Source organism: Triturus cristatus, chromosome 9 (assembly GCF_964204655.1).
Source record: "Triturus cristatus chromosome 9, aTriCri1.1, whole genome shotgun sequence".
Taxonomy (NCBI): Eukaryota; Metazoa; Chordata; class Amphibia; order Caudata; family Salamandridae; genus Triturus; species Triturus cristatus.
The window spans coordinates 726,990,928-727,015,054 of record NC_140592.1 but is presented as its reverse complement, the minus strand read 5'-3'; the positions used below and the strand labels follow the sequence as shown (position 1 = coordinate 727,015,054).

The 24,127-nt window shown below is 42.2% G+C and overlaps 1 protein-coding gene across 2 annotated transcripts in view; it reads right to left on the bottom strand.

Moving 5' to 3' along the window:
• LTBP3 (latent transforming growth factor beta binding protein 3) overlaps positions 1-24,127 on the bottom strand; it is a 375,622-nt gene that overhangs the window by 227,277 nt on the left and 124,218 nt on the right. For both annotated transcript variants that reach the window (XM_085625923.1, XM_085625924.1), the window contains exons 9-10: positions 22,506-22,522; positions 16,537-16,621 (exon numbers count right to left, since the gene is read on the bottom strand). In XM_085625923.1, coding sequence (XP_085482049.1) covers positions 16,537-16,621; positions 22,506-22,522 — 102 coding nt within the window. The remainder of the gene's footprint in view (positions 1-16,536; positions 16,622-22,505; positions 22,523-24,127) is intronic.

Sequence of the window (24,127 nt, the reverse complement as noted above, 5' to 3'; positions counted from 1 at the left end):
TGATTTTGAGGTTTCTGGCATGCTTGGAGAGTGGGTGCAGCTCCTAGGTCGGATGGCCACCAGGAGTTGTTCCATGTGTTGCCGAAGATCAGTACTTCTGTCTTGTCTGTGTTCAGCTCCAGGTAGTTGTTCTTAATCCAGTCGGCAATGTAGGTCATGCATCTGTGGAAGTTGGTTCTGGTGGTGATGGGGTCATCGGTGAGTGAGAGGATGAGTTGGGTATCGTCTGTGTAGGAAATTGTGTTGTGACCATGGGATCTGAGGATGTTGTCCAGTGGAGTCATATATGCATTGAAGAGTGTGGGGCTGAGGAATAAGCACTGGGGGACACCGTAGGGGATCTCCTTGGGTTCAAAGGTGGGAGGTGGATGCTCTGGTTTCTTTCAGTGAGGAAGAAGGTGATCAATTAGAGCACATCCCCTTGGATGCTGATGTGGTGGAGTAAGAGATTGGTGTAAGCTGTTAAAGCATGTCTGGGGGTGTGGAAATGGTTTTGGCATCATGATGGGTAGGAGTCTATTCTTTGGGGTGTTTTTTTTCTAAAAGGATAGTTTTACACCCACAGCCAAAAGTGATGTGGACTAGGAGTGCGTTGAGTCAAGTCATAACAGAGTTACTATTGTTAGAGGGGATTTCTGTGACTGCTTGAAGCAAGATACAATTTTAGTTTTTTGAATGCCAAGGAGTTTCGGATGTAAGATATTTGATCATCCCAGTCAAATAGGGAGGATTTATTTCTCCACCAAATAGCCTTGGCTTGCGGCAAACGTAAATCTCTTAATCCTATCGAATAGCTGCCAATCTAGATGGTGTTTCTTGTCCACTATAGCCTTTTTTAAGTTACCTTTCAAATATTTCCAGGGTTATCAGCTCCACAGAGCATGTTCTTGTCTCTATGTCCTATACAAGAAGAATGTTCAGTTAGTATCTTTAACAGCAATTGTGGGTGAGGATCTTACTTAACTTTAGAATTACAGTGTGGAGTTCCCAAGCGCTTAACTACACATCTGCTTTAGTATTAATATTTGTGTATCTTGCACACCCAGGACGTTACTTACTCTGAATGGTGAACTGCCTTAAGTGTCTTTTCCTTATGGGCATTGACTTCCTTTGTTACCTTGTGCAGGTTTTGTTATTTGGTACCTCTGACTGCTTGTGTGATTGTGGGCAGCCCTCTCTTGCCCATCTTCTTTTGCTTGAGACTCCCTTGGTATGTGCCCCTGACTAACACAGGACAGCCTGAATCATCACAGTCAAATAAAAAACAAATTGGTGTAGAAAACCACAAAACTCTTCAAGATTTCAAATCGACAGACTTGACTAAAATTTAAAATGACTGCGATAAGGACAAAGCTGTTAACCTGGGAATGGGGTGAACTCAACATTTTACAAATGTGTCCCTAGCTAAAACTTTTGTGTATTTTTTTAAAAATCCTGTATCGTCTCAGTAAAAAAAGCTATTTGCATATAAAAATGTCAGAGGACCTTATTCACAAAGGTAAACTTACACGTCAGTGTACGTTTATGATTATTTGCTATTCACAAATGTATTATACTAGTAAAATCTTTACGACTGCGGAGTCTACCCACATAAAAAGACAGGAAACTCCTATCTTGTTTCTCCTTTGTGAATCAGGCCCAGAGGTTTTACTCTGAGAGCTGGGAAAATGTCTAAATTCTCCTGCATCTTTTAACACCCGGTATAAAGTGGGGTGGCCTCAGTTTTCCACACTTGGGTCTCCATCAATCACCTTTAGCATCTCATCCTCTTTCTCAAAGACTCGCCATCAAATGGGTGTAAACTCTGAGTGGCTCTCCATCACATGGGATGAACTGCTCTGTAGGTTAATATATTATCATGCACACCCCTTTTATCTTGTCAATATATTTCTATGACTAAACTGATGAATGTTGGATTTCTTCAAAACAATATGTCTGCCTCCTTCAGAGTTTGGGCATATTTTGCACAGTTTATAGGTTATGCTAGTGTTATTTTTCCAGTTTCTTCTCTATGGTTTATTCCTAAAATCAATGTGGATGGACAGTTTATTGGAAATCCTAGGCACTAAGGGGTTCCCTATAGGCAAAAATATTTTCCTTGAGGGTGCTCACTGACTTTCTGAATCTCCAACAACATACTGGCCTTATTTAAAGATAAAATGGTAGATATAAGCTTTCGTTTTCTGCTTGTACAAATCCTGTACCAGGAAAGGTCATTATATACATATCTGCTTAAGTGCCTGCAAAGCTTCGTCAATTTGTTTACCTAAAAGATGTTGTCCATCACAGCCCTTTTTAATTACCCTTGACGGCACCTCATGCCTAAAGATAGTACTACAAAGCCAGACACATCTCCCTGATTCATTACCAGTTGCCATGTGTCTGACAGCAATAAAGGAGGCAGTATTAGAGTGACATGTCTAATGGGGATAACAAGGGTCCTTCATCTTCTTGCGGGATAGCTTTACTGAGGAATGGAGATGTGCCATTCTACAGGTGTCTTTCATATAGTATGGCACTTGTAATCTTGACTGATGTAGCTGCATAAACACCAAACCTTCTTCAAACTGTGTCAAGCATTTTCCTTCTTGATCCTTGGTTACCACACATGGTGCCTTTGGATTACGTGATCTCCTTTGTGCTGCTCTGAAATAAATGAACCTGTTTTAACGTGGATAATCAAACATGTGGGGGCTCAATCAGGGACTTTGTACTTCTCTAATCAGGAGATTAGTGTTGTTCCAGTTAGATGGTTTCTAAGACATGGGGGCTGTTCCTCCCATATATAGTTTAGGACTAAAATAGTACGGATTGATTTCTTGCTCTTGAAATCAAAAAGCAATAATTACTTCTCTTTTGCCATCATAGGCAAATTAAATGTCTGTGCTGTTCTATCATTTAACATGTGTAAGGTATAAACATCATCTGGTGGAAAGTCTACAGATATTTCCTTCGGACTTGGTTGTCCTGCTGGGACATAATCTTCCCATTCTGGATTGTGGATATCCTCTTGGGAAATATCAAAGTCATGGCCAGTCTGCCTGTTCCATTCATTTGGAATTTCTCCTTCTGAATGCGTGTAATGATACATGACTCTGTTAGGCCACTGAGTTTTAGTGACTGATTCCTCTTGAGATATGTATTTAGGGCATGCCACATTCTCTGGTTGCGAAGAGGTCATAGGCCGCTGAGTCAGGTCTGATGGTGATGCCTGCAAAGGAGTTAGTAGCTACTGTGGTGTAGGCAATCTGTTGTACAAATCCTTCCTCTTCTTCACTGAATGTAAAAGATCCATAGGAACTTGTACCACCTGGATAGAAGGTGACTGCTGTGCGACAAACTTGTGAGACCATAATAAGTAGGCTTCTGATATTCTTATGATTGTTTTATTTCCTCATCTGAGTTTCCTGCAGTGGATTATATATCAGAATCATGTGGCTCCTCAGCCTGACAAGCATCATCATTATGCATGATGTTGTCATCTGAATATACTTACTCTGAGAACTATTCACTGCGCTCTGTTCCCGATGACGAGTTGTTGAGAAGCTGAACTAGTGGTTCTGGTGTTACTCTGGCTGGAGATACCATTGGTAGCAATGGTGTAGAGCTTATAGGTGTTTGTTGCAAAGCTTTTGTAATAGTAGTTACATGTGTACTTGAGACAGTAGTTTTTACTACAATTGTAGTTGTGGTTGTAACTACAGGAGCTGTCATCAATGGTGTTGATGTAGTCATCAAACGATGTGTATAAGCTGTTGACGATGATGTCTTTGTTGCTAACAGGATACTTGCAAATGGTGTCTTCGAGATGCCTTCATTGACAATGAAAAAGGCACTGACAGTTAAGAGTCTGTGCGACTGGGCCTTTACTGATGGTGTTTTATCACAGCCTATCTCGTCAACAATGAGGTCTTCATCGATGGTGATACCAGCTCCAGTGACGAGCCATTAGATACTGCAACTTTAAAAAGACCAAGAGTCTGTCCCTTAAGGGCACAGGCTGCGGGTCTCCATGATGGTGTTCCACATGGTTCTGAGGTGGTCTCACAGGCTGGATATTTAGATGTTGGTGCCTCTAGTTTGCGCTTTCTAGTTTTATGAGCCCTTCTTTCAATTGGTGCCCCTAAAGACTTGGCATTCTGAAAACGCAGCAGCCTGTCCTCTCTAACATTTAGAGTTTTACTGTTAAAGGCCAAAATAATTCTGCACTCTTTTGGTTTATGGGCTGATTTATAAACACAGAAAAAAAACTTAGCATGGGGGTCACCGGTATAGACATTTGCTTGGCCCACAGACCTTGAAAGAGATTTCTCGACTGAGAGGATTCAGCCATGGTGCTTGTCACATACAAATCAGAACTGTAACTCAACTCCTTCGAAATGAGGGATGCACAAGCAAATAATCTAGGATAGTGTTTTTTAACCTTTTGACTTCAATGAACCCCACTGAACCACCATTGGAAGCTGCGGACCGCAGTCTTAAGCAGATTCTACGACTTGAACACTATAAAAATACACAAAACTATCAAAACAAATATGCATAAAAAAATACACAAATTATGAAATATTTTATTTAATTCACAAAAAATACAAAAATGTTAATGTTAATTTTAATGGGAGGTTGGAGCTTTTCAATCTTTGCTTTAATTTCTAAAAGACAAAGGGCCTCTTTTACAAGATTTTGACGCAGGGCAGTGCAGCAAGTCACTTTGCTGGACTGCCCTGCATCAAAAGGAAAGGACAGGAATGTGCCGTATGCATGCTATGTTCGGTCTGGACTGTTCCCATGGGGCACAGGGTCGAGACTGATTTGCATATGGCTGGGTCCAAACTGGGGTGGCGTAGTGGGCAACAGAACGATGGATTTAACTCAGATCTTTTGACTGGGGGAGAATGTTTGCATTGTCAGCATTCCGTCCATCATTTGTTTGCTGTAACACTTTTCACCCTAAGTGGGATGGGTATGCCCAGACGTGGGTCCCTTGGTCACTGTGCCACTGGATTCAAGCTAGCCTGCCTGAAGAAGGGTGACATACCCTGAAACCGGACCCAGGATGTTTGATTCTGGTCCAGGAAGGATCTGACCTGGCAGTTAGGTATGGACTGTTCCCATGGGGCACAGGGTCAATACTGATTTGCATACGGCTAGGTCCAAACTGGGGTGGCGTAGTGGGCAAAAGAACAATGGATTTAACCCAGATCTTTTGACTGGGGGAGAATGTTTGCATTGTCAGAATTCCGTCCATCATTTGTTTGCTGTAACACATATTTATGCTATATGGCACGTTCTTGTCCTTACCCAAAGCACTGGCATCATTTTTGCTGCCTTGCGCCAAAACAGGCACCCTTTCACCATGGTGCAAGAGTGTCTGCATTGTAGGATTGTTTGTTTTTGTGCAGGAAGAAACACCTTTCTGCACAACAACAATTAATGAAGGTGTTTTCGTCCTTCAATGTGTGCCCCATAATACAGCACACAAAGAAAGAGGAAAAACAAGGAGAGATAGTTATTTCTCCTTATTACTCCTTCACTGGAGAGGCATAGGCGTTTGACGCATTCTCAGATTTACAAGTACTTGTAAATCTGGGAATGCGTCAAAATCCATGGGTGTTACGAGGGAACACCCACAGCAACGCCCATGGAATGCCTCTTTGACGCAGAGTAAGGCAACCCAGCGACTAGAGCTACCTTGCATTACTCCATATCTACGAGGCCATGAAAAGCCACTCAAATTGGCTTTGCATGGCCTTGTAGATAAAGGTATACACTCTGCACTGCTGGTGCCTCAAAAAAAGTGATGCTACGGCAGCGCAATGGGCTTGTAAGTGAACTCCAAAGTGATATGCTGGACTGTTGCATATTTTTTTGTCTTCTTTACTTCTAATGCATCCTATTATATTGTCTGAACATTTCTAGTGCTTCAATTGAAGCCACAAATAGTCCACACTACTGTTTGCTGTACTTGTGTGGCTCCCACGAATCAAACAGATACCACCTGAATTTTTAGTCTCCAATTTCAAATTCCTCCACATTTACAGAATGTTTTAAAATGTTCTCATTGACATTTGACTTTCTTCATGCATATATACTTTACTAGTAAGTTAATATTATTTAACTTTCTAAACATTCGTGGACCCTGTGAGGGTGCCAGTGATCACTAGGGGTCCACAGACCACAGGTTAAGAACTGCTGGTCTAGGTCAAAAGTTCAACAGAAGATGATAGAAGATGACCTCTTGCCTATTACTAAGCAGAGAACATTTGGCAGTTCGAGCATCGGGTGAGGGTTGGCACCTGGGTTGGAGCCCCGAGCCCCTCCACCTGATTGGCTGGACTTCAGGTCATATAATAAAGTAGAAGTTCAGAGTGTGGCCTAGGAATGTTTGTGCATTTGATTTCAACACCAGTTACATACTATCAGGGATGCCCAGCCTGACGTTGGGAGATAATTCAAGCACGTGAATCCATGATAAGTACACTGCTGCCAAAGTAATGCTTTGTGTTGCTGTAGATCACATGCTCTGTACAGCCTGAAAAATAGCTGTCCCTTTTACTAAATCAGTTGACTACCAGCATTTGCCAAAAAAATAATTAAACTAATAAAAAAAGAACACTTTGCATCACTTGCTTCTCTTGGTGGGCATGAGTGATTAGTTAAATGTAAATATTGAAGCATGTTATATCTTTACAAAGGTCTGTAACTAGGATGTTACAAAGAAACGCGTTAGTGTCTTGCTTTTTTCAAAAATGCTCAGTGCACTGCGTTGAGTACATGTTTAGCTCTGGTATAACAAATATGGATGCACTTAACTGTCCATCCAGAAATCCCTAATTTCGAAATTGGTTTCCCTAAGCTAGGGTCACCAAAAGAGTGGTTTAGTTTTTCTAAAACCTTTAGTTCTGCCTGACTCATTTTCCTCACCACATGAGGAATGTGATGTAGTGGAAGAAAAACATACAAATATCTCTGACCAATTCATCCATAGTGCATTGCCTAGGCACTGTGGATGTGGGTACCTGAAGGCAAAGATTTGGCATTTTTGTACACTGCAACAGATAGAGGTTTGGTGTACCCCTGTGATCAAAGTATCACTGAAGTAGTTGTTGATTGATTTCTTGTTGATATGTCCTGCTTTTCGTGTCTACAAGTCTTGTTCCATTTCGGTAAGATTTTCCACCTGCAGAAAGACTTGGTGACAAATGGCGCAAACACAAGGAGATGATGGATGGAGCACTGAAACTTTTCAGGCACTCACTCCCTAGTCACAGATCTGGGTTAAATACATCATAGTTCTTTAGGTCACTTCACCACCCCACTTCAGACCCAGCCATATGCAAATCAGTCTGGACTCTGTTCCTTATGGGAACAGTCCAGCCCGAACTGCCAAGCCAGGTCTTTCCTGAAGCGGAAACAAGCATCCTGGGACTGGTTTCTGGGTAACACCCCTCATCAGCCAGGCTAGCTTGAATCCAGTGGCAAAGTGAGCCAAGGGACCCACCCATGGGCATACCCTGTCAACTTATGGTGAACAAAGCAAACACAAGGAGATGATGGACTGAGCACTGAAACTTTTCAGACACTCACCCCCAGTCACAGATCTGGGTTGAACCCATCATCATTCTTTAACTCACTTCGCCACCCGCCGTTTAGACCCAGCCATATTCAAATCAGTCTTGACCCTGTTCCTGATGGGAGCAGTTCAGCCCAAACTGCCAAGCCAGGTCTTCCCTGGACTGGAAACAAGCATCCTGGGACTGGTTTCTGGGTAACACCCCTCATCAGCCAGGCTAGCTTGAATCCAGTGTCAAAGTGAGCAAGGAACCCACCACGTCTGGGCATACCCTACTAACTTATGGCGAATAAAGCAGCAAACACAAGGAGATGATGGGCGGGGCACTGAAACTTTTCAGACAGTCACCCCCAGTCACAGATCTGGGTTGAATCCATCATCGTTCTTTAGCTCACTTTGCCACCCCAGTTCAGTCCCAGCCATATGCAAATCAGTTTGACCCTGCTCCTTATGGGAACAGTCTAGCCCGAACTGCCAAGCCAGGTCTTTTCTGTACCAGAAACAAGCATCCTTGGACCGGTTTTGGGGTCACACCCCTCATCAGCCAGGCTAGCTTGAATCTAGTGGCAAAGTGAGCAAGTGACCCACTTCTGGGCATACCCTGCCTACTTAGGGCGAACAAAGAAAACACAAGGAGATGATGAACAGAGCACTGAAACTTTTCAGACACTTGCCCGAGTCACAGATCTGGGTTGAATTCATCCTCGTTCTTTAGCTCACTTCGCCTGCTCAGTTCAGATAAATGGCGCAATGCCAGATCTTTTGGCATTGGTTAGTAATACCCCCTTGTATTTTTTAATGTGACAATGGATGGTTCAGTTGTATGTTCGAATGATTACTGTTTTGTTGAGAATTACTTTGGAAAATGCCTTAAGCGCTATATGCACTGCCATTAGTTCCAGGAGATTGATGCAAAGTTGTTACAGAGGAGATCATTTCCTTAGATTTTTGGCCCTGCGCTATGAAAGGGCCCAAATGAGATCCTCATTTAGTGAGGAATGTGTCAATGCTAATGGAATGCCTTTAGAATACATTTGCCCATGTAGACATGGAAAAGCAGGCATATTTTCACCAAGCACATCTGCCTGACTGTGAATGCAGCAGTTGACATGGCATTCGGACAAGCAGTTCTACGCATCCTGTTTCAGTAAAAATGAGCCTTCCTCCTGGTTTATTCAAAGCTTATGTACTGCTTGGTACTCTGATTAATGCAAAAAGAACAATTGATGGACGGAATGCTGAACAATGTCAAACACTCACCACCAGTACAGAGATATGGCCCTTAATCCATCGTTATTTTGCTCACCAGGCCATTCCAGTTTGGACCCAGCCATATGCAAATCAGTCTTGATCCTTCTCCCAATGGGAAACACTCCAACCCGAACTGCCAAGCCTGGTTCTACCTGGACCAGGAACAAGCATCTTAGGATCTGTTTCAGCTTATCACCCCTCATCAACCAGAATAGCTGGACTCCAGTGGCATGTGAGCACGGGACCCATGTTTGGGCATACCGGTCCCACTTAGGGCAACAAATGCAAAAAGAACAATTGATGGACGGAATGCTTAACAATGTCAAATACTCACCCCAGTACAGACATCTGGGCCTAAACCCATTGTTTTTTTCTCACCACGACATTTCAGTTTGACCCAGATCTCTGACTTGGTGGGAGTGTTTGACATTGTTCAGCATTCCAAATGTCAAAGATTACAAAGGCAGACTCCTAGCTCTGCACCTCACGCTGGTTCCAAAAATATTCTTGTTCCGGCGCAAAACTCCCCAACGCCAGCAGTTGAGTGACGCCTCTGTGCTCTAGATCCAAGAATGATTACTACAAATGGGGGTGCGCTAGGTAATGAAGTCCAATAGACTGTAGGTATTTTCAAAAAAGTTCTTTATTTTTAATTTTATACGCAATTGCAGTAGTAAGCACAGCTCTTTAAATAGCAATAAACAGTGCTTTAGAGGCCAAAGGTCTTAACTGTTGTGTTTCTTTAGTAGAAAATCCACTTCATTTTAAATAACCCAAACTTCAGATAATGAGATGGAAGAGCTAATGCTGGAGAACTGAAGTTACAGATAAGAAAACAAGTTACTTACCTGTAACTTACCTGTAAATGTAGTTCTCCAGTATTAGAATCTTTTATAGATTCACATGCTTGAATCATTCCCCGTTGTTGAGATGGGAGTCCCACAGTACATTACAAAAGCGATGCAAAGATAGGTATAGACTAGAAAGGCCCTAGGCCCTTTAGATTATTAACATATCATAGTCATTTTTACAAAAGAGACCAAACTTACGTTTCAACCAATCAGGTTGTATCACCCTCTGGAACACTCCTGTGAGAAGCCAGAGTACCTTCGATTTTTAAAGCACGAGTGCAAACAGACACCCACTGAGAGAGAAGATGAGCGTTCCAGGGGAGGAGGGTGGGTCGCATGTGAATCTATAAAATATGCCAATAATGGAGAACAGTTACAGGTAAGTAACTTATTTTCTTACTTCAGTAATGGATCTTTTATAGATTCACATGCTTGAAGTAGATTAAATAGTGGTTGAGAAGCAAATTTTCCCACAAAATCTAACCTACTTGGATATAGAAATAGAAATGTACGTATACATATTTATGTATTGAAATCTATCTATCTATCTATCTATCTATCTATCTATTTATCTATCTATCTGTCTGTCTATCTGTCTGTCTATCTATCTATCTATCTATCTATCTATCTATCGATCGATCGATCTATCTATCCATCTAAAAAATGTACATAACAGGTAAGAGAATGGTGGGAAGGAGATAGATCACCTCCACTGAAAAAGATGTTGCAACACCGCCTGGCCCACTGCCGCGTCACTGCGAACTGCCGATTCCAAGCAGTAGTGCTCCGTAAAAGGGTGTCTATTCTTTCAGGTCGCTGCTCCGGCAAATTTCTTTAAGTGACTCTCCTGCAAACAACGCCATTGAAGTAGACATAGTTCTTGTGGAGTGGGCACGCAATGATGTGTGAAATGGTCTGCCCGGTTTCTGGTGACAAAAGTGGATGGGGCTGGATATTCATCTGGGAATGCTCTGCTTTGAGAGAGAATACCCCTTTCTTAGAGTGCTGTACGCTACAAATAGTTGATTCGATCTGTAAAAGATCTCTGTTTTGTCCAAGTAAAACTTTAAGCATGCTTTGACACCTAAAGAGTGTAATGCTCTTTACGCTGGCATTTTAGGGTTTAGAAAAAAGGTCTTCAGTAAAACAGGTTCATTGAGGGGAAAGTCTGATAGGACCTTAGGAATTAATTTAGGATTTGTAAGAAGAATTACCCTGTTAACCCTAAAATGAAGGAAAGCTTTCTGAATGGTGATAGCCTGTATCTCGCTGACTCTTGTGGCTGATGTTAAGGCCAAGAGGTGAGCTATCTTTCAGGATAGGAACTTAATATCTGCCCTGTGGATGGGTTCTAAAGGGTCTTTCATAAGTTGCAAAAGTACAATGATGAGTTGCCAGAGTGGAGGCTTTTCCAGTGGGAAGACTCTAAATAAACCCTTGAGGGATTGTTTAACGAGTCTGGTAGACCATAATGAAGGTGATGGCCTGAAGAGAGAAATGGCTGCTGAATGGACTTCAATGGACGAATGGGCGAGCCCCAAATGTGCCAGATACAGAAGATATGGATGGATTTTTTTATGGTGAAGAGGAAAGTGGATGCACTTTAGCAGTTTAGCACCTTATGCAAAATCTTTTCCACTTGAGGTGGTTTTATTCATACTGTCCGCACAAGCTCCGGCTGAGATGTCCCTGCAGTCTGCTGGGATATTTAAGTGTGCAAATTCGTGGAACTAAGGAGCCAGGCCAATAAGTGAAGTAACTTGAAATCTGGGTGCAGCCCTGGTTCAATATCAAAAGAGAGGCTATTGCCCTCCATTGGATGTGGCTCTTCTCTGAGAGGAGAAGTAACTCTGTAATACCAATGTTGGTGTGGCCACATTGGAGCTATAAGAATGATCTTGCAAGGTTCGTTTTTCATTTTCCTAAGCACTCCTCGGAGGAGAGGAATCAGAACAAAGGCCTTTAGTTTATTTCCAGAGGTATGCACTAAAGTGCAGCTAGCCTCTAGAGTTCATTGTACCAATACCGACATAGCTACGCCAGGGTGATAAGAATCAGGGTACTGCGATCGACCTTTGCCTTCCTCAGTACTCAGGGGATGAGGAGAAACAGTGGAAAGGTGAATGCAAAGAAGTTGAACCTCTACGTCATCGAAAAGGTATTGTCCTTGGTTGCTGGCTTTCAAAACCTGCTGATGTAGCACTGGCATGCCTTGTTATTCAGGGAGGTGAATAAGTCCTGTGTGGGGTAGCTACACTTGTGGAAGATGCCTGTATGATCCTGGCCTAGTGCCCACTTATAGCATCTCATTAATACTATGCTGAGTGCACCTACCTGATCATTATGGTGTCCTGGTAAGTGCTATATGGCGATGTCGACCTGATAGGAGATGGGCCACTCCCAAACAAGCAGCACCTTTTCCGACAGAGGCCGGGACCTCATTGCTTGATAATGTAAAACATCGATATCTTGTTGTCTGTTCTGATGAGGACTGCCGCTTGACATCATAGTTTCCGGTGGAACAATCATAGCCCTGGTTTTATGACAGGTAGCTCCAAGTTATTGATGTGGAGCTTCTTTTCTGCATCCGACCAGAGCCCTATGGTCAACAGTTTCTGCATCATGTGAGCTCCCCAGCTGTCCATGGATGCATCTGTTGTTAGAACTACTTTGTCTGATGAAGGATGGAATGGGAGGCATGCATTGAAACTCCATCACAGCAGCCTATGTTTCAGTCATTTTTTTACTTGGGCCGCATCGTCCCATGGGCTGTGCATTTGCTTCCATTGACTATCCACCTCTTGTTAAACAGGGATCATATGGGGCCTGCAAAAGGATATAAGGCCATTCCGCTGAGATTTGTATTGCCCGACCATGACAGACAGCTTGGCCTAGAAGATCTCACCATGGCTTGGAGCTTCATTGCTCTGTCCACTAAGGGAAACAACTTTCCGAACAGCATGTCCTTTTTGTTCCCAAGAATTTAAGCTTTGTAACTGGTTCCACAGAGGACATGTCAATGTTTAGTGCCAGTCCTAATTTGTGAAACAGACTGATGCAGGTAGCCATAAAAGCCTTTACATCTTCCCTTGATTAAGCCTTGACAAGTCAGTCTTGCGAGTATGTATATGCTTGGTGCCCCTGTCATCTGAGGTAGGCAGCAACTGGCGCTAGGCACTTGGTGAAAAGACGGGGTGCCAATTTGAGGCAAAATGAAGGCACCTTGCATTTAAAGTGCTGATCTGGTACTGAAAAGCAGAGGTACTTCCTGTGTATCTGGTGCCTAGGGAAGATGGAATATGCATCCTCAAGATCTAGTGAGAACAGGTAAGATCCTCTCTGAAGCATCAGGAGGGCTTCTTGGAGCATTCCCATCCGAAAATAATGTTTTTTCAGGAATCTGTTCAGCTCTGTGAGCTCTAGAACAGGGCTCCATTGTCCTGTTTTCTTTTTGATAAAATAATATACCTGGTTCCTCTTGGATATTTAGACCGTCTGTATTGATCCAGTGATGAAAAAATTTCTTGAACTAGCTACCTCAAGTAAAGAAGATGTTCCTTCTTGGGTGGGCAGACAGATGGTCACTGTACAAACACCAGCATATATCCTGAGTTTACAATGTGAATCATTCTGTGGTCTGTTATAAACTCCAATACGAGGGCAAAAAGGAAAATTCTCTGCCAATCTACTGAGATGGGGGAGGTAGGGGGGCAGCTGTGAAGAGTCAAGCTCTCTTTTGCATGTACTGGGAATGCGACTGAATGGCACTCTTCTTCCATCTGAAGAGTTGCCATATCCTTGTCTTTAGTTCCTGTTAGATGAACAGCCATGGTAAAATCCGGAATGTTGTGGATTATCGTATGGTCAGCTTTGACCTCCATATTGACTGAAACCTCCCTGGAATGCCTGTGATCTTTGTGAGGCAAAACCTAGCATGTGGATACTACAGACTTTAATGGATGTCAGCGTCTGTGTCTGTTTTAACCCCTTCTGTGCCCCGCCCTTTCCACGCCCTGTGCCGGGCGTTTCGTTAGCGGGCGGGGTTCATGACGAGATAGTCTCGTCATGGGCACAGCGCAACCGCGCTCCATGACGAGACTATCTCGTCATGGGCACTGAAGGGGTTAATGCTTTGCAAAGTGAGTCCCAGAAATGGTACATCTGGGACCTCAGCCATCCTTGCCTTCCTTAAACAGCTGTTTCAGACACCTGGCAGAAGCCTGCATTGGATACATCCATTGCAGCATCAATGATGGCTGCAGATTTCTGCGCTCTCTCCTTGATGATTGGTTAATAGCAAAAGGGTAGTTATGAGGACTCATCTGAAATTCCTACCTAAGATTGTTTTCGGATTTTCATGTAAAGTAAGCCATTACCTTACAAATGTTGTTTCTGAACCTGACTACTCCTGCAGAGAATCTCTTCACACCCCAGGTGTGAGAAGAGCTTTAAAGTTGTATCTTAACAAAATTAAGGATATTGGGAAGTCCAAACAATTGTTTGTTAAATATGGCCCCTTAACACAGGGTTATCTACATCTAAACAATCTATGTCCACATGGATAGCATTCTATTATGCTATCAATAAGCAAATAAATCCTTAACTGGTAAACTGACAAACTACTTTACCAGTCGTAAATTGGCTATAGCTGCTCTAATGAGAAACATTCCCACCGCTGAAAGCTGCACAGCAGCCACCTGGAGGTCTGTTCACACTTTTTTAAGTCATTATTGTTTTAAATCACATTTTTGGACAGAAGCATAAGTAGGGCAGGCTTTCTTGAGAAATGGTGTTGCCTAAATTGTTTCCTTGATGTATTGTTCTACCCTCCCACCATTTTTTGAAAAATGAGCTTCCTATTCCAGTCAGTGCTTACAATGATCATTGGAAAAGGAAAGTTTTCTTGCCTGTAATCCTAGTTCTCTTTCAGGGGAATCTGAATTTAAATCATAAGCAATCTTCCACCCTCCCTGGTGGAAGGGACAAAGATAGTTAATATACTCTCTGCATTGGTATCCTTTGGCTTCCTCATGAAAAAAGAACTGATAGGATACTGCAGGATTATGGGCCCTTAAAGGTGCAGAGTCAGTTTTCATGTTAAGGTAACTGCAGTCTATATGTATGTCTACCCAGCTCCGATTCCATTGACTCCATTACCTTTAAAAATATTTCGGAATTAGGTTTTTGGGAACAGTTACTTATTTCCTGTAAGTTTTCTATTGTTTACTATAACTTTTGGTCTTTTTTATGTAAATTTAAAGAATTGGACATCTTTGCCGAGGTTATAGATTGCAAGAATATTTGATCTTACATGAAAAGATTTGACCTTCACAAAGTAAGGTGAAAATGGAACACTAAGGAATATTTATTTTATAAGAAGTGCTCCAAGGTCCCAGACACAGGCAGGACTATTCATTGCCTATGATTACCAATGGAGATCACTTGAAGAAAAATTTCTTCGGTGGTGAAATTTCAGTGTGACAGTTTTGAAGCACCATGAATTACATCTGAACCCGATGATGGAAAAAACAAACTGAGCCTATGTGCTGGGGCGTTATGGGTTTCAGGTGAGGGATTATGAGTCACAAGCAATCTTGAAATCAAAACTTTTACTTTGAAGAAAAACAACTTGCAACTACTGCACCCAACACTAGATGCAAGGAATGTGAAGAGCATGTGATCCACAGCTGCACACCCTGCAAACACGAATGCATCTGACAGAGTTGCAGAAGCTTACTTGCTACAAATATGAGACACTGATAATTAGAAGTGCCCTATATGTTTCATTTCAGATGCGTACAGTCTGCAATGGGAATTATTTTGTTGTTGTGATGGAACTTTTAACCTTGGAGGAGGCTTGTAGTCAACTCAGGCATTCATGCATGGGAGCTCGGTTTCTATTTGAATGTTGTGCAAATGTTCGAAAATTGTAAGTTCTACCTCAATTTCAGAGTTGTATTAATCAACAAGCTTTTTTATTACAATTCATGGAACCAGAAATGAGTTGCAGTGGCCTTATCTAGTGATTATCCTGAACAATAGTGGTCTGTGACTGAACTACCCACGTAAGTTTCTTTTGCAGCTGAAGGGTGGTTATGGTCATTTTTAAATTGATATAATAAATCTGGTTCTTCAGGTATTTCATGGTATTATTATTTATCAACTGCTGATCATAGAAGAATTTCATCAACATTAGAATTGGTCTGTGGCCTTACTGATAATCTACTGTACAAGATGACATTTGCTAACAGAATGAACTGGGCTAGGTTTAAGTCATGTGAAAAAAAGCATGTTGGAATAGGAAAGCTTTTCTGATGGTACACTAGCTTGGGCAAAAGAGGTTTCAGTCACCACCAGGTGGCAGTACCATTCACTAATCGTATTTTCAATATAGATGCTATGGGGTTTCCAAATTTGTACTTATCAGTTACAGAGTAAAGTGTTGTGTTCCCGCAACCTAGGCCTCAACAGCAACGGGCTGGGTAGTAGTAATGAAACACACAGACACTGGTTAAATTGGTAACTCTAATGACCACGAGGTACACTCCCCCAGCCCTTTTATTTACTCTCCTGTGACCTCATTGCAGCGAGCACTGCTGCCGATCGAAGGGGGTCCAACTATCAAACACCCCTGAGTAATATTCACAGTTGGGATGGTCCATCCCCAACATAACATAAAGCAGTCCCTGTGGTTATTCAGATCTCCCTAGCACAGATTTTATATGACAGAATCACGCTTAGGAGTTGGGTAGCAGAGCTAGCCCACACATTACTCAGCTCTTTCAAGTTAGAAAGCAGAGGTGTCTCATGATACAGTTGTGTTGTGGGCAAATGGCTTGTGACAGAAAATTAACATCTTTTTACCTGGATAACGCCTTCCTGGAGTGGTACCAAGGCCAGGCAAGATGTCGATGGACTTCTCCTCAGAGATGTTGCCATATGCTGGGAGCTGGTGACAGTAGGAGACATTTATATTAGGTTCTGTGAGAAGTGCTCATGGGCAAGTTGAATCTCTGTTAACAAATATATTGTCTCACAGCTGGTGTTAGGGACCACCCAAAAGTCCCTTAGACTTTCATAACTGGAAAGCATCTCACTTACATGATCCTTATTAGCTCCTTCCATTTTATCTGTTGGTGCACATACAATGTTTCTTCAAGAAGCTCAGCACAACAAAATTAATACAGAACATAAAGACATACCAGTTTTGTTCTTGAGGGAAAGAGGCAACACTAAACAGTGAAACAATTAAATAAATACACACAAGAGGAAACATGACCATTATGTGACAAATGTTCCAAAATTGAATGAATTCATTTTTCAAAATGTGGATATGTACTCTTAATAGGGTGGAGATAATAGCATATTTTTTAGGTTCAGGGAGCAGATCAGTTAGCATGTGTTAGGGAGGAGAACGCTGGTGTGTGTGTGGAGCAGGGGAATGTGGGGTAAGAGTGCAGTTTTGAATTCTGTAAGCTTCAAGGTGGTGCCCAACTTGGACCAAGCCCATTCCAGTGGGGGTGGCAAATATGTTGCAGACTCAGAACGGACATGTGGCACATAATGTTTCAGGGAGAGCCAGGAGGTGGATGTATGTGCTGTGCAATTTCCTATCAGAGGAGAGGGTGACTGAGTGGCACCATACCAAGGATAGCTTTAAAAAAACAGAGTGAAGAGTTTGGAGAATACTTGGCATCCATTTTGAAAACAGTGTTGGAAGGCAGTGATGTGTTGGAGGAGACTGAATATGGACAAACAGGAGCAGTTCATGACAAAGGGGAGAATTGAAAGGCCCATTAAGCCGTAGTTTCTGGATTACGGCTATCTCATAGCAAGGGCATTGAGTGATTTGGCAGTGTGGGAAGAGAGCTGAGGATACATTTTACATAGGATTATTATTTCAAATCTTACTTAATTGGGGCTAAAACATTTGCACCATATCTTATCTCAAATGACTAGTCATTTTTAGATAGTGGTGGACAGGAGAATGTGCTGAGAGCAAAGAGGATGCAGTAAAGCAGAAGCGAGACTGGCGAAGGTCATCGAATTTTGAGAAAGAGATTTGAGTTTCATGAGCACTGAAATAGTATAAGTGGAAAAGGTTGATGAATCTGATTAAGAAAAGTAGTACGGGGGATCTAGGTTCCCAATTGTTCTTGTGAGTTGTTTTTGGTTTTCTTCCTTGAGTGAGTTATTTTTGATTTGTGGTGGGGGGAGGCAGGGGTCGATGTTTGGCTTCACTTTCCTTACAGATGTGGAGAGCTGATGGGATGAAGGAGAGCGGGGAGCTCTACAGGGGGCTACTCCTTGAATTTACCTGCTACATATTTTCATTGTGTTAACAACGCTAACCTAGAATGTGAAAGGGGTTCACTCTCTAGCCAAACGTCATAAACTATGGAAATATATCCTAGATAGGAGACATGATATAATAGCCTTGCATGAGACACATCTTAAACGAAATAAGGATCATAGATTGTGCAATAAAGTGTACCCTCTGCTCTACAAATCCTCAGTCCTCACCAAACATAATGGGGTAGCTCTCCTGTTTCACTCCTCTTTCAAATTCCAAACGACAGGGTGTAAAGCGGACAAGGAGGGGAGATTACTGATGGTGACGGGGAAAATTGCCTGGTGGATGTGCACAATAGCCTCTATTTAGGCCCCTAACACAGTCCAGACTACCTTGATACAATCGAGTCTCACCCTTCTACAAGAGTTTGCCCAGGGGGAGGTTATTTTAATGGGGGACTTCAATCTGACTTCGAATCCAGAACTAGGTAGCACCCACCCTCCGCGTTCCTTCACAGGGTGCTTTTCTAAAGCCCTTAAAGAAACATTCAGTTCCATGGGCTCTAAGATGCTTGGAGGGCCACCCATCCTGAGACTTGAGATTACACCGTCTTTTCCCACTCGCATTGCACATATTGGCTCCTTGTTTACACTTTTGTGAGCCAATCAATGGAACTTTCTATATTGCAATCTGAAGTGTGCTCTATAGCTCTTTCAGACCACACCCCTGTAGCTCTGATGTTGGAATGGACTCCCCAAGCATCTAAATATCGAACGTGGTTCTTCCCTGCCCCACTAGCGAGGGACCACCTTTTCTGAGACGAATTGTATAAGACTATTAGAGACTGCTTTCACACAACTGATCCTAGGAAAACTAATCTGTTAAATACTTGGGACGCCTTTAAGGCTGTTATTAGGGTGCAATGCAATTCACTCCTGTCTGCTTAAACTAAACAGAAAACCCAAGATAGGTTAGCGTTAGAAGTGGAACTGCAAATAGCAGTAAGGGCCCACAAAGATACTCCATCATTAACACTACAATGAAAGGTGACTGCACTTAGGGAGAAATTGAACATGATATACACGAACAGGGTGGAACATACCCTGCTATGTCTTAAATATGGGACTTATGATCAGGGAAGCAAGATGGGTTCCTGCTTAGCACAACAACTGAGGGTTAAGCACAAGAAAGAATACATCAGCCACATCAACTGGAAGAGAAGCAACAGCAGAGAACAACAAAGTGAACGCCTTTAGAGATTTTTATAAACATTTGTACACGGCTGAATCATCCAACGAAGCAGATCAACTAAAATAGCTAACTGACATAAACATACCCCAGGTAACCAATCAATGATCCAAATGAGGTTTTAGGTAGTCTGCATGACAATCATATAGCTACCTCTTGCTGGATTACATGCTCAATGAGTGAAGCACTAATTTCAGTCCCTCCAAAGCCGGGTAAGGACCCACACTATTGTACTTAATACAGGTCCATTGCTCTATTAAATTTGGACGTCAAATTATACACTAAGATCTTAGCAGCACGACTAGAGGACATTCTGCCAGATCTTATTCATCCGGATCAATCCAGGTTAATCAAGGGGAGGCAAACACACAATGATCTGAGATGGGTGGTCCATCTGGTAGAAAAGACAACTAAAAAACACATACCGGCAGTTCTATTGGTGCTAGATGCCAAAAAAGCTTTAAACTGGGTGGATTGGTCTTTTATCCACACTCTCCGTCGGTTCGGTATGTACAAACAATTTATCAACATGGTCCAGGCTAACTATGCAAACCCGGTTTCATGTGTACTAGTAAAAGGAGTAGCCTCAGACTTCTTTAAAGTAGAGTGCGTTACTCGGCAGGGTTGCCCTCTCTCATTGTTTTATTCGCCCTCAGTATACAACTCCTTGCAGCAAAAGTGAGAGATGTGGGAGCGAATCATGGTCTTTCCTTTGGGTCTATTAACCACAAAATTTCACTATTTGCGAATGATGTGCTGCTTTTCCTAACTAGGGCCCCCTAACCTCTATAGAGGCTTTACAGCAGGAACTGGCAGTCTGTGAGTGAGTTACAGGCTACCGCATTAACCTTCATATGTCTTTCCTTCTGAACCTGACTCTTCCTTCATCGGAGATGGAAATGCTTGCAGGATCCATCCCTTTTCAATGGGCTAAAAAAGATCTTACATATTTGGGGATAAGAATCACTGCCAAGATCTCTTATTTATGGAGGAGCAATTTTTCCTGCTCCTTCAACAACTTAAGCATAAACAACAGGGGTATACCCAACTAACCCTTTAATACCTGGGTATGGGAATGTAATTTTATACACAGAAAGAAAGGTATAAAGGAATCAATACTAATCAGTTTTGTGAGTAGAGCACATTTAATTACCCTCTCAAAAATAGTTCATATTTGTTTCTCCTTGAACAAGCGCCATTCCCTGTGTGTGTTATAAATTGATTTTGATATACTCATTATGAATATGAACTATTTTTGAGAGGGTAATTAAATGTGCTCTACTCACAAAACTGATTAGTATTGATTCCTTTATACCTTTCTTTCTTTGTATAAAATTACCTTCAACAACTTAAAGCTGATCTCAAAAGGTGGGCTCCCATGTCTCTATCCTTGCTTGACTTTTTATATATATTTGGACCACTATACTAGGTGATACAGTCGCCGATGAGTTATGGCAGAAGCTATGGCACGACAAACCTAGGTGCAATCACTATATGGGGATGAGAGTTGCCCATTATAAACTACTATTGTATGATTGGTATCTTTATCCCACTAACCTCAAAAAAATCTATCCCAACACGTCTGACCTTTGCTTGAGGGGGTGCAGCTTACTCGGAGATTTCCGTCACATATGATGGGACCGCCCCATAATCAACCCTTTCTGTTCTGAAATGTTAGCTCTCAATAAAAACATCTTGGGTTACCCGATCCCATCGGTGCCAGGCTTCACCCTTTTGCCTCTACAAGATGAGTCCCTCAAGCGCCAAATCTCAGATCGCTCAATCATGTGGCTGTGCTTGGGAGCGACCAAGACAACGTTGACGGCTTCTTGGGAAAAAAACAGTGGCTTTCTCAATTACTCAATTGTATGCCAGGTTGTGGCAGGCTTTCACACTGGAACGAATGACTGACATACTCTGGATAACTATAAACATTTTTAATATACTTTGGGTCCCCTGGTGGCTTTCCTGTCCGTCCGCCTTCCGCTTATGGGTTGCCCAACCCGTACTCGGGCGCTTCATCTTTTTCAGATATAATATCATAAGAGTGCTGGTGAAGACACAGTGACTACCTGTAGACCCACAGAGAGGGTCCGTTGGACCTGATCTACCCACACCCACTACACAACACACAGCTCCATTTTTCTCACTCATGGTTTATAGTTTAGGGTTTTCGCGGGACGGGATTTTTGTTGGACAATTGTTATGATTCAATGAGACGGATCATTTGATGACAGTGCCTTCATTGAAATATCTGTTTACGAGGAAAATGTCATTACATAATGGAAAGTGTATACTATTGGCTTTCAGGTATTTACTTCTGACGCCCTTGTTGTGTATTATTGCCTTTGTGTAATGCCATGTTCTATGAAAAACTCAATAAAGAAAGTTTGACAAAAAAAGTAGTACAAATGTGAGAATTATGGGGGGTACTTATGGTAAAGGATGTCAGTTGGAAGTGGGATGGGCACTAGGATATAGAGAATATGGTGTAAGCTCTGGAAAACGAAAACCACTCATTGGTGGAGCCAGTTATGCCCAAAGAGGAGAGTGCAGAGTGCATAGCTGGGTAATTCAGTGTTGAATACCACTGAGATTAAGAAGAATAAGGAAGGAAGAGTAGAGAGTGGAGTAGAGTGTCTAAGAAGAAGTGAGAGTTTGAAGATTCATCTCTGGCTATGACAAGTGTCCTTACTTTTGTAATTCATTGTCAATTTCTTCAAAGGCACAGTAATTGTCTTTACATTTGCTACTCTTAATGTGCACCCATCACATCACTACTTTGATCGTGCACTGGCTCCCCTTTTTTACTCTATCTATTCCTCTTCAACTTGCTCTTCCTCCTCTTGCTTGACTTTAGACCCTTTTTTAAGACATCTTGTCCAAACAGATAGTCTCTATATATTTTCTAGTCTCTAGATAGACCTGCTATGGAACACTACGCAGCTGCATAATGAGTATGCAATAGAGGATTGCAGATGTTTGGAAAAATAGGTACCAGACGCAATCTCGCCTATAAGGGCTATTTATAGAAAATTATCTACCTCTTTTCCCTCGCCATTCTTCATTTACCATGTCTAGCCTCTCCATTACTTTTTTCCTTTGTACCCCTTAATTCTTATTTCCCTTTACCCTCTATCGAATGAGTGTAACTTTCCCTATCTACCAAATCACTATTTCCCCTCTCTTTCCTTGCTCGCTTTGATTCCATGCCTCCTTCTACTTTCCCTACTTCCCTGAGGACTCCATACACTGATGTTTGCTGAAGAAGACAGTTGGCCCTATGACTCACCATTGCAGAAGTGACAGCTGGAAGAGAAGAAAATACAAGTCACTCGTTACTGCAGAGACACAATGGACACAAAAAAACACTTTCTTCTTTCCTCTTTATATCATTCTAAAGATGCATATAATGCCCCAGAACACAACATAGGCAGAAAACATAGCCTACCTTTTTTTTACATGTTGCTGGCTCATACATGAAGTGCAGTTATCATTAGTGTTAGAGACAGAATGGCAACAGTGCTTAGGGCTGTGAGGCATCTCCTACCTCTCCAATTATGGCTGTCTCTTACTACTCACAACTGAGACACCAAGGCTGGCATGCTATTTTCCTGGCTAGCATTGGGGCCCAAAACATCCTTGCTACTCCACGGTGAGGACAAGCCTTTCTATGAACTGTTCATGAGATGCACATGTAAACATAACTCAATCTCTTGGGAGTCTGTCTGTCTGTCTATCTATCTATCTATCATTGAAAGGAGCTGAGCAGAGCACACTACAGGTGCTTAATCTAATCAGTGGTATATATTATAATGCAGAGAAGTGTTAATATGGAAAATAAATAGTCAATTTTATTTAAGTGATTCCGTTGTTAGCTGAACTGCCTATTGCCACTCTGCAACCAAAAGGCAAGGAGGAATAATGAGGAAAATGGACAATTAACAGTTGCAAATGATACGCAGCATGTGGGCAACAAGGCTATTAACAAACTTTCCTCCAACTGCACCTCCTACAATCAGAGATACCACCTGTACTGTTTCTTTATGTACCTTCTCCAAACTTACAATGAAGCAGGTAAACAACTGTAGTTAATACCTACTCTGTAAATCTTCTGGTTGGGTGAGACCTAGCACTTCATAGATGGGGCTAAAAACAATTAGCACCCTGATCATGGAATCAGCATGCTTCAGTTGTGGACGCAATCACTACTGGTATTTGGTAGTTAAGGACGCATCCGGTGGCTTCTGTGTCACTGCCTCTGCACCAGCAAATTCGTCCCGGTTTGGTTTTTTTTTTCTGACGTGCTGGATCTCTAACTGTGCCCTATGCAAGCTCTGTGCAGAAAGCGGAGAGGGAGCATCTTCACTATGAGCTTAGAGAGTGGCTTGCAGCAACAAAGCCTAGAGGCAAGAGGTTGTTTTTCCCATAAGGGATACAGCAACCAGAATTTGCAGGAAAAGGGATAGGGAAGAGGACTAGAGCAGGGAGATTGCTTGCAGCACAAACAGGCATAAGTGAAGACTACTTTGTCAGGTAGAAAGGACTTCTACCTTCAGAGGCAAGCTTCATGCTTCTCTTAGAATGGAAACAGAAGGATCGGGGATGGTCGGTGAGCTAAATGCAGTCCACAAAATGCTGTAAAGCCAGTCACATAATACAGTGAGCAAGCACTACCTTTTGAAAGGTGGGTTTGTGAGCCACTAAGCCAAGATTTCTATTTAAATTGAGAGAATGATTGAGTTACTTCACAACTTTCGAAACATTGTTTGGTAAAAATCCCCCACCCCAAGATTTAGAGGAAATTCTGATGAAAAACGTACCAAGAATTCCAATAATTCAGTGCCTGCTGCAACACTTAGGAACATTATTTCTCTGAAGTATCAAAGATTATTGTAGCTATGAGAAAATAAT